We start from the raw sequence: 9,491 nt of genomic DNA on the forward strand, positions 1-9,491 counted from the left end.
TTACTGTCTGCGGCCCGCGCGAAAGGCCTGACAGTCAATCTCCAATCATGGACTATCGGGAGAAGTGCGGAGGGAACTTGCTCGAAATCATTGTGAGTTCCCGGTAATGGATCCGAATATGGGCCCGCGTAATCGGCATGCGTCCCACGGGAAACCCGACCGCGGATTTCTCCACACATCGCTGCTCAAAACTGTATTATCTCAGAGATGGAGGCTCTGCTTCGATTCGGGAAGGAGGAGAGCACGTATCGATCTAGTTTAAGATAAAAACTCGAACGAAATGTCTATGTCATGATAGATTCAATCAATGGAGCTGATCTCGTTTGAAGTACGAGCGAGAACGAAGGGGCAAATCTCCTGAACTTCTACTGAATTGATAACCGAAGTGAATTATAGGGATTAATTCCCGTTCCAAAGTTCAAAGCGAGACGAATGATGGATAATCGAATGATTGTTTGGCAGGCAACTAATCACCTGCAGCGACGGACGATGATCTCTTTTAGCGAGGCAAGTGCTTTATCGGGCATTATCGGAAGAGGAAAAAAATGCGGAGAAAAAATAGCACTCGCTTCACCCACCAGTTGACAACTGCGGAGACGGCGACGATGACGAACATCATGGCTGCGACGATAATCGATATGATACGCGATAAACTCTCAACCGTACCCAGTCAATCACCGATTTCGTTTCGCAGCCAGGCTTTCAAACTGGAATTTGTGCGGTAGCGGCACGTACGACGATTCTTCCTCTGGTTGTCGGTGTTACGGAAACCCGCGGGACACCGATGAAGTTTCTCACAATTCTCTATCAGCACGTTCTTCTTCTGTAATGTCGTCATCCCCGCCATCTACGATAGAAGGGCTGAACTTCGGATCGTTCAGAAATCGATTTTCCACGCCGCTTCCACCGTAAAGTCGTCATCGCTCCTTCTACACGAGGACTTTATCTCTGGAGCGGCTTCGCCCATAGCCGGGGTTGAATGTACCAAGTCGGCTCAAACCGAGTTCTCCGATGAACAACTTCCCGATAGGAACAGTCGTCCTCTGAGAGATGTCCGCGCGGATATTGAGGCCGTTCGGAGCATTGTCGACCCAGCTGTAATAGAATCCCCATCGAGGAGGCGAAGTGACTTCTCTAGGATCATTGACCATTGAATCCAAAGTCGAAGTATATGACTCTGCCAGCAGATGCTGGCGGCAGGTACTCAGAGTGAAAACAGAAAAAGTAGACCGGGCATGTTTCTGTACCTTTCGACGGGTGTTTAATCCTCAGCGATCGCTGACTCTAAGAACGACGAGCGATATTCGCCTGATTTGACAGCGGTGGGACCGACCGACGGACAAACAGACCGACGAAGAGAAGAGCCTCGTAGCGGTATTAAAACAACGTTTGCTCACTTCGGTGGGGGCCCAGAACTTTTATGAAGGAAAACAACAAGAGCCAGCATTAGCGTTGGAGAAATCGTCACAATTTCCATCGACGAACCAATCAGCCTCCGGGAACGGAGGAAACCGCAAAACAATCCAGCGCGTTCGACGGGAAGCGGACGATTTTTGAAGCATGCGATTGTAGCAGCGAGACATTATCGAGATGCTCCAACTCGGCCGTTTCCAATGCCGACGTCGAGCCGTAATCCGTGACTTATCGTTCTCAGCCCTTCGATGAGAAATCATCCCAACAACTAATTCAACTGATGGGATTTTCGGAGCTGGCGGAATGCGGCTTCTTCTCGTGAGAATCCACGGGGCGAATGCTCACTTGTCCCCTCGTAAATCGGATGGGAAACATTGCTCTTTACGCTTCAACAAGTAGTTGTACGGCTTGTCATAATGCGACTCGATTGGATCCTACGTATTTCTCGCAACTGCTGTAACAACTTGCAGATCCTGCGCGGGGGCATGACTCTTTTTGCCGTAGAGTAGGTTCGCTTTTGAGTCTCCATATCGATGAGTGCCAGGACGGCGACGCGCGACACGACGCCAGATCGACCCCTCCGTCAGGAAGCGTGGGGAAATGCATCAAGAATTTCCCCCGTGTGGCGGGAGCGATCTCCGGGTAAGGAAGCAGAAATAGTCCTAGGCGATTCCGAATACAGAGGAGCAGTTGTTCTTGCTTACTCGCTGGTCTTTCGTGGCTTGGCAACGAGGCTCCTCCCATGGGCGGACGGCGGCGGGCTCGTCTCTTACCTTGCGCCAAAGCTCACTGACCATTCGTTGACCGCGCTCAGACACGATGTGCACCCGACCGACGGCTGTCATCTGAGATCGCGCAGGAGGAATACGCCGCGATTCCTCACAATGGGCCGTCACGGATTCCGGTCTTCGTTCGAGGATAGGCCTATTCGTAGATTATCTCGGAGGAGCTCAATTCGTTCTCAGGGTCTGCGATCTCGCGGTGTAAGCTCAGCTCACGGGGATCGTCTAGAGGGTCCTTCTCATATCCGATGCCTGAGAGGACCGGGGTTCAGTCTAATGGTCTCGTCTCTAGCCTGTTCTGTTTCTCGATTGAACTTACGTTGCTGGAATCGGATTAAAGGACGAAATCAGGAAACTCCATTCGAAGTGACAGAATTTATTAATCCGACTGAGTACGTCAGGTGCTGAACGAAATCCCGCCCATAGTATCCCAGCTACGGCGAGCCCTTTTCGTTGGCTCAATTTACAGAGATTAACTCCATTGGAATCCTTTTGATTACGTGAGATTTCGAACATGGGTGAGAGTTCGCTACAGGCTAACTAATTCCATCCGAGCATTCGATTCAATCTTGATCGCTCAGACCAAGAGTGCTGATTCGAGTGGACTTCTACGGCCCAAATGGAGCGTGGACGGAGCATGGAAGCTCCCGGGCACCGGCACGTTGAGTTAGCTGTCACGAAGCACCACTGAGTTTGTTTCGGCTCTCGTATCCTTCAAAAGTTGACTAGATAGAGAGACATCGATCATTATCCGAATTCCTTAGACTGTTTCTCTTTCTCCCAGAGGTCTCACGAACTCCCCGTTTCCATATAAGGCACGATACGAATCCCGCTCGTCGGGGATATCAACACACAAACACAAATTCGACCACAATTAAAAAGAGAATCTGCAAATATGGAATGGAAATGCCATCGTTGATACATTATTAGAGTGAAGTGTTCTCAAGATGGTGATCATGGGATCTTGAAATTGATTACATTGCTACATTGAGAATTATATCCGCGCTTCTCATCATCATTCGAACCATCGTTACCATATGTACAGCTATTTGACATCATTACGCAAATTCCCTCACACCACTCCAGAGCATCCGAAGCGTCTCTACCCATCAGTAAATCCCCTCAAGTATCTCATAAATTAGTTTTCGTAAGCGAAAGCTGTACAGTTTCCTTTGCAACAGAGATCTCGAATTTCGCTCAAGGAACGACCCGGCTCTCATTGTTCATGTGTGGCCGCTCTTCTTCCAACATCCGACCAGAACCTGCTTTTGAATCTAGAATCCGAGGACCAATCCCTTCGCACTGGATGGGCGACAGCGATCGATGGGGTTCTGGCAGACGCTTTCGAAATACGTAATTCATTCGTAATCGAGGAGGCTATTTCTCCTCATATAACCTTATATGTATACAGCAAACTTCACTATTCACAGGTACACTCCGAAAACTTACAGAATCCAGATTTCCGAGAGAGTCGGGGTCCAAACAGAACACGAAAAATCCGAAAGTATTCGCTCTCGGAACTAATCTACTTTGATCGGACTCGCCGGAGCGTCGTCGTCACTTTTTGTTGCGTGATGACTACCGGGAATAGGTTTGGAGAAAGCGGAGAGATGGCTCGAGACGGCAAGTGGGGATAGATTCGCCCCCGATGCGGCAGCGTGCTGTGAAAGGTGCATGAGAACATTGTTGATCGAAAATGGGTGATTTAGACCGTTCACTTTCACGGTACCCCCATTGAATGATGGGGGCGGAGAGGGTGGCGCCGGCGATATCGAAGGCGAGGAAGCCGGTGGCCCCCCCTTCGGGTTTCCGAGGGAGTTCATGCGTTGGTGCCGACGCCACTTTGCGCGTCGATTCGAGAACCAAACTTGCACACGGGCTTCGGACAGACCCGTTTTCGAGGCGAGGCGCTCACGGGTATCGACGCAAGGATAGTGAGTTTTTTCGAACTCCTCCTCGAGAACCTCTAATTGCTCCGGGCTGAACGTGGTTCTGTTCCGACGGAACTTTGGTCGGTCCGTATCGTCCGAGTCGGCCCCGTTAGACTCGTCGCCGCTCCCTCGTTCGCGGTCCAACTGTGAGTCCAGGTCCGCGGCTCGCAAGTGATGCTGTTGCTGTGGTTGTGGGTGTTGGAGAGGGTTCATGTGCGACAGGAACGCCGGAGACCAAATGTGCGGCGGAGGGGGCGGGGTTTGAGTTTGTCCCGATAGGACTCCTAGCGGCATGCCACCAACTGCACCGTAGCCAGCTGCTCGGGCGAATTCGGCAGCTGCTCGTTCAGCGGCCCGATTTCTGAGAATTCGATTGATGGAACTGACGGAGGGCGCTGTGCTGTTCGTGCAAACACCTGGAGGGGAAAATAATCGTTATTTGTATCTTTCCGACGAAGAGATTCCTACCGCTATCCTATTGAATCCTTCCGCTGCTCGGGCACGGCGATGAGCGAGCTCTGAAGATGCGCAGAAGCTGCACAGCGACGGAATCGAGTTCGATTGTTAGCAGAAAGCAGTGGCGGTGACAAAAATGAGTCGCTCGTAATCCAAGGAGGCGCCTCTCGCTACGAATCCATTGACATCTCTCGCTCGCTCGCTCGGAGTGATGTGCTAGACGTCGTTTTCAGCACAAGATCTAATGTCGGTCCGAATCGGATCCGTCAGTTGTATGTTACGGACCACTGTCCGCGGCTTTCACTTTGAGGCGATCGTCCCCAACAAGGCCGCCGCCTGCTAACGCTAGCGACAGGATGCCCGACGTCTTTTTTCTCGGTCAATTGAACTTTATGAAGCCCTGACTTCCCGAGGGGCAAAAAAGGTCCACGATGATCTGAACCATCGCTCCTCATTCATGTAGTTCCGATCCACGTCTTCTCGTACCGTTACCATTTGTGTGGTCTGCGTTGTGTTTTCGTCCTCGTTGTATGTCCCCCACTCGCTCGACGCCGAAAAAAAACGAGCATTTATTCGAATGCAGTACTCACCGTCCGAAATGAGTCGTTCTCTGATTTCCCAAGCAAAGATGGTCGGATTCTCTCGCTTGTACGACTCAATTTTCGCTACAACTTGAGGGGTGGCAACTTTTGGCTTCGAACCGCCGATTACTCCACGGTTAGCGGACATCATTCCGGCGGCGTTGACTCCAGTGGGGACTGCGGTCGAAACTGCATTCACAGGGGATGCGGTTCCTCCCGAGGACACAGGGGATTCTGTGGGATGGGGACATTGGTCAGAAAAGCGATCCTGCGGCTCTGGATTTTCCTAAGAAAGACCGAGAGCAAGACTTACTCTGTTGTTGTTGTTGTTGCTGTTGCTCGAGCAACATTTTCCCCATGTGCAAGTTTGAGTTCTGTTGGGCTTGGAATAGGTGTCTCGCAAGTTCATAAGGTTGTCTGAGAGCCGCTAACTGTGCGAGGTCGACTGGCAGGCCAAGGCCCGGTAGCGAGAGTCCCGATGGCCACAGAGCCGGTGAGCCTGTGAAAAAAAGTTCATTTTACTCTCTTGCCTCCGAATCGCTTCTGAAATACCCTGAAACACCGTTGCTTCAATTTTGGGACAAAATCGCGGAGAGAGTCGCTCCGACAACGTTTGAAACTTCGGCTCTTGTCCGCAGACTCCACCATCTGGCCCAGCTGGGCTTGTCGATGGCCAACCAATACTTATCTCGATCGGCCATTGGTAAACCGCATCGATAAATTCGCTTACTTAAGCTACAAGACGGAATACCGACCGGCGTGGCGTCGGTCGCCGCTTAACGACACACCGCCAGTGAGATTCAGGCATGAATTCCCTCGATCTGATGATTGCTCAATAGAAGGATACTTAACCCGCTCGTTCGTCAGATTCGACATCGAGGGAAGCAAACCAGCAGAATGATTGCTAGATCCTTTCCTTCGAACTGAGTGAATCACGCATTTTGAGCTTGACCTTTTGCCAATCGATGTGAGGACTGAATCTCCATCCGGGAGCTCGCATGAACAAATATCGAAAACAAAACCGTGGCGAACAATATGGGAATACGCAGCTCGGGGAAATGAAATCTCAGGGGAGCGAGATCGTAGGGGATACAGACCGCTACGTACTACCTACACTGCGGAAAACGTCCGGCATCGATTGGGAAAAGAACTCGATAGAGCAACTCGAGGAATTTCCCAGAGCATCCAGAAATCAGCCGGCAGAATGAAGAATAACAATGCGCGAAGCGGATCATTCGAGCCGAGTGGACGCCAATTGTTCAGGAGCAGGCTGTCGTTCGACGGAATTCTTTGAGAATTTTGTTCTGCTTCTCGATCTATTGCCGCAATCAGCGTCTATCGGCGTCCTTGCCTTCTTCATCGAGTAAGCGGGAAGAAAGCAACGCACGAATTCGTGTGTTTGTCACAAAATGGCTCATTCGTTCCATTTGTCAATTGTCGACATTGAGTTCCCACGGTGAAATTTGATCGCTTTTTCGAAATGAATACCGAGAAAATAAAGAGAAACCCTCCGAAAATTTGTTTTTAAAGAACACTTTGGACTAGCCCCATTCCCTTCCTGGCCGAGCCTCCAGGTCCGTTGTCTGATCGATGGAAGGAGCGAGTAGCTCGAACGAGAACGGCGAGCGACACGCAACCTACTATATCAGTTTCGAAAAGCAGAGCCCACGTTTTTCTGATAAATGCAAAATCGCTTTGAGGTCAAAGTTGTCGCGCGGAAATTGCGGGATAACATCCACGGAAAAATCGATGTCCAACGGCTGACAAAGATCCGGATTAGTTACCAGCCCGGGAATCTGCTCCAAGATGTATGGATGTATGTACACAGAGTATTTGCGAGACTTCCCGATGCTCACATGTTTTCGTAGGTCATGAATTCTTTTGTATACCACCGATTGATATCTCGTTCAGTACGGAGAAGCGCCTCGCATTCGACGATAGAGAAACTGCTCTGTTTGCTCCGAAAACATATGCGTTGAGTACCTCGTCGATGCATAAAACACATGCTCTGATTCGCCGTCGGACTCGCTTACGCTTCACATAAATCGACCGGAAAGACAGCAATGAGCTCATGGCGACGGGGACGACGCTTGTCCGGGACGGCGAAGGAAAGCGGACGGAAGTTTTGATGAAGTTGATGTGGACTATTGATCTCGAGGAACGATCTCGACGATCGAATTTTCTCGTCAGGACGAAAGGGCGAAATATGCAAGGTAGCAGCGGGCCAACGATAGGCACCCGACTGCAAATGACTGGCTCTTCTGATCGGTCCCAAGGCAACACTTCAGTGTTCTTTATTACCCATGCGTTTTCTTTCCGCGATCGATCTGGAAACGAGCGATCGATTCCGATTGCTGCCTAGACGGGTTCATACACGAGGATCGAGCGTCGCGGGACCTCCTGCAGCAAGAGCTGGTCGACGACGACGAAAGCCGACGATGATCGGACCTATTAATTCGCTCATTGGCCGAGCAGACAATCCGACGCATCAAGAAGCTCGTAGACTCTCGGGTGGTACTCGATTGTACGATCGATCGCTCGGAACACCCGTACGCGACAAGTTTGAATTTCGCATGAGCAATTTGTAAACGTCACAGCATTTCGAACAAGCGGCCCATCCTACTAGATAGTGTGCGTCGGCCTTGCGCATCAAGATGAAGATTGCCCAACGAAGCGAGACCGGCCTTATCGGAGGTGCCGAAGCGTCTCAAGTCAACAACTTTGAACGAATCGGGTTCGTCTGTGCTGCCTACTGTCCGTGCTGTCGTCAACGCTTTCGTGGCTAACAAACGGAGTTAGCTGTTCACTCACCCGGAATCTGCGGCATCGGAAAGCCCACCAGAGCAGCTCCTCTCGCGTCCAATTGGGGAAACAATTTCAAAAAGGGATTCGAGTTCGAGCACGCGTCTTCTTTGTCCGACAGTTTGGGCAGCTCGCTCTTGACGTTCGTTGGGCTCGGAGACCTCGAGAGTCGGGTCACGGCATCGGGAGAGCTCCGATCGCCATCGTCCTGGAGTTCGGTCTTGATTGGAGCTCCGGGAGGACTCGCCCGAACCGATAAATCCATTTCTGAAAAAATGATTCAAGCTTAGCTTCAGTGTCATCTCCACTCTCATCCAGGTTGAGAGCCGATTCGAAATCAATGATAATGATGATCTTCTACGATAGATCCTGGAGAGGTCCGAAATTCACGTGATTGTCAGCGAATGGCTTCTTGTGCTTGTAGCTGCGAGTGCCGTTAAGGGCAGAGGCCTCCTCTGTACACGGCAATCGGCGCGGTTAAACGTCTGAAGGTTTTGGCTTCTGCGGGGGCGATCCGTGACTTCATCTAACGAAAGGTGCCCTGCACTCGTGCATCGATAGTGTGCCTGCACTTCATGTTTTTACGCTAAATTAGCCGAATACGCAGATCGTGAGCCAGCTAGGAAATGTGCGCGACGCTGTGTGGGCAGAGGTTGCCTCGTGCTCGCTCGAGGATGATTGCTTGCATCACGGACCATAGCTGCTTGCCGTGATTGCATTGCAAATGGCTCTTGGGTCTTCTAGACCGGAATCGACTCTGCCCTCAGGATTCGAGGAGGGTCTTTCGACCAAAGGAGCTCCTCTCCGGTCCCCGGGCGCCACATGGGTGGACAGCATGAGACCACGGACATCCGTAGGTATTGGCAGACTTTTCGAGGACACCTTTCGCCGTCTGTTTCCTGCTAGGGGATTCGCTCTCGGAAATCGCATGAGCTCTGCCCGAAATTCTGTGAATTAATTGCTGATCAAACCATCAATCATCATCAATGGTGCGCTAAAGCGACAATGGTCACCGGCATCGACGGAAACCTGTGCGCTGTCAACACAACACCGATTCGATGCCTAACGATGCGACAAAGAGCCAACGATCAAGGCGGAGGTTGCTCCCGAGCGAGCGAGCGACGACGACGACGGGCCGATAGGAGTCGGATCGTAGCATCGACAGACGTGCGTGACGCGACTAATCGGTCACAAGAGATGCGAGCACATTGTGCACATTGTGAAGTGAGCCGGCAAACTAGAGCCGGCTCGGACCGACCGACTGAACTAAAGATCAGTTTCGAAAAGAAGTTATCTGTCTTTCAGCCTCATCGCGTGAACATTAACTGCAGCCATAAACACCAAGTAAGCCGCTGGCTTGAGCACTTCACTTCGATTGGCACTTTATGGACGGCCGAGGGTCGGCTCGGCCGCTCGTCGTCTATGGTTGTTCGGAAGGGTCGCCGTTTTCCCACCGGCCCATCGGGACAAAATCGCCGAGGAGTTCTAAAATTCTTTCTACCGCGACCATGGAGCTCGATCGCACA

General features: G+C 51.2%; 1 protein-coding gene across 1 annotated transcript; it reads right to left on the reverse strand.

Annotated features, from left to right (window-relative positions):
• Nucleotides 1–3,715: 3,715 nt before the first annotated feature.
• LOC100907929 (paired box protein Pax-6-like) lies at nucleotides 3,716–8,230 on the reverse strand. The gene is made up of 4 exons (XM_029110632.1): nucleotides 7,975–8,230; nucleotides 5,477–5,662; nucleotides 5,173–5,397; nucleotides 3,716–4,542 (listed from the first exon to the last, which is right to left on the reverse strand). The coding sequence occupies exons 1-4, from the start codon at nucleotides 8,228–8,230 to the stop codon at nucleotides 3,716–3,718; spliced, it is 1,494 nt and encodes a 497-aa protein (XP_028966465.1).
• Between the last annotated feature and the right edge of the window lie 1,261 nt (nucleotides 8,231–9,491).

This window comes from Galendromus occidentalis, unplaced genomic scaffold (assembly GCF_000255335.2).
Source record: "Galendromus occidentalis unplaced genomic scaffold, Mocc_1.1 scf7180000076932, whole genome shotgun sequence".
Classification (NCBI taxonomy): Eukaryota; Metazoa; Arthropoda; class Arachnida; order Mesostigmata; family Phytoseiidae; genus Galendromus; species Galendromus occidentalis.

Coding starts and splice junctions, on each gene's coding strand:
- LOC100907929 (XM_029110632.1), bottom strand. CDS start 8,230: ATGGATTTATCGGTTCGGGCGAGTCCTCCCGGAGCTCCAATCAAGACC. Junction 5,663..7,974: donor TCCGATGCCGCAGATTCCGG/GTGAGTGAACAG, acceptor TTTTTTTCACAG/GCTCACCGGCTCTGTGGCCA. Junction 5,398..5,476: donor GCAACAACAACAACAACAGA/GTAAGTCTTGCT, acceptor CCCATCCCACAG/AATCCCCTGTGTCCTCGGGA.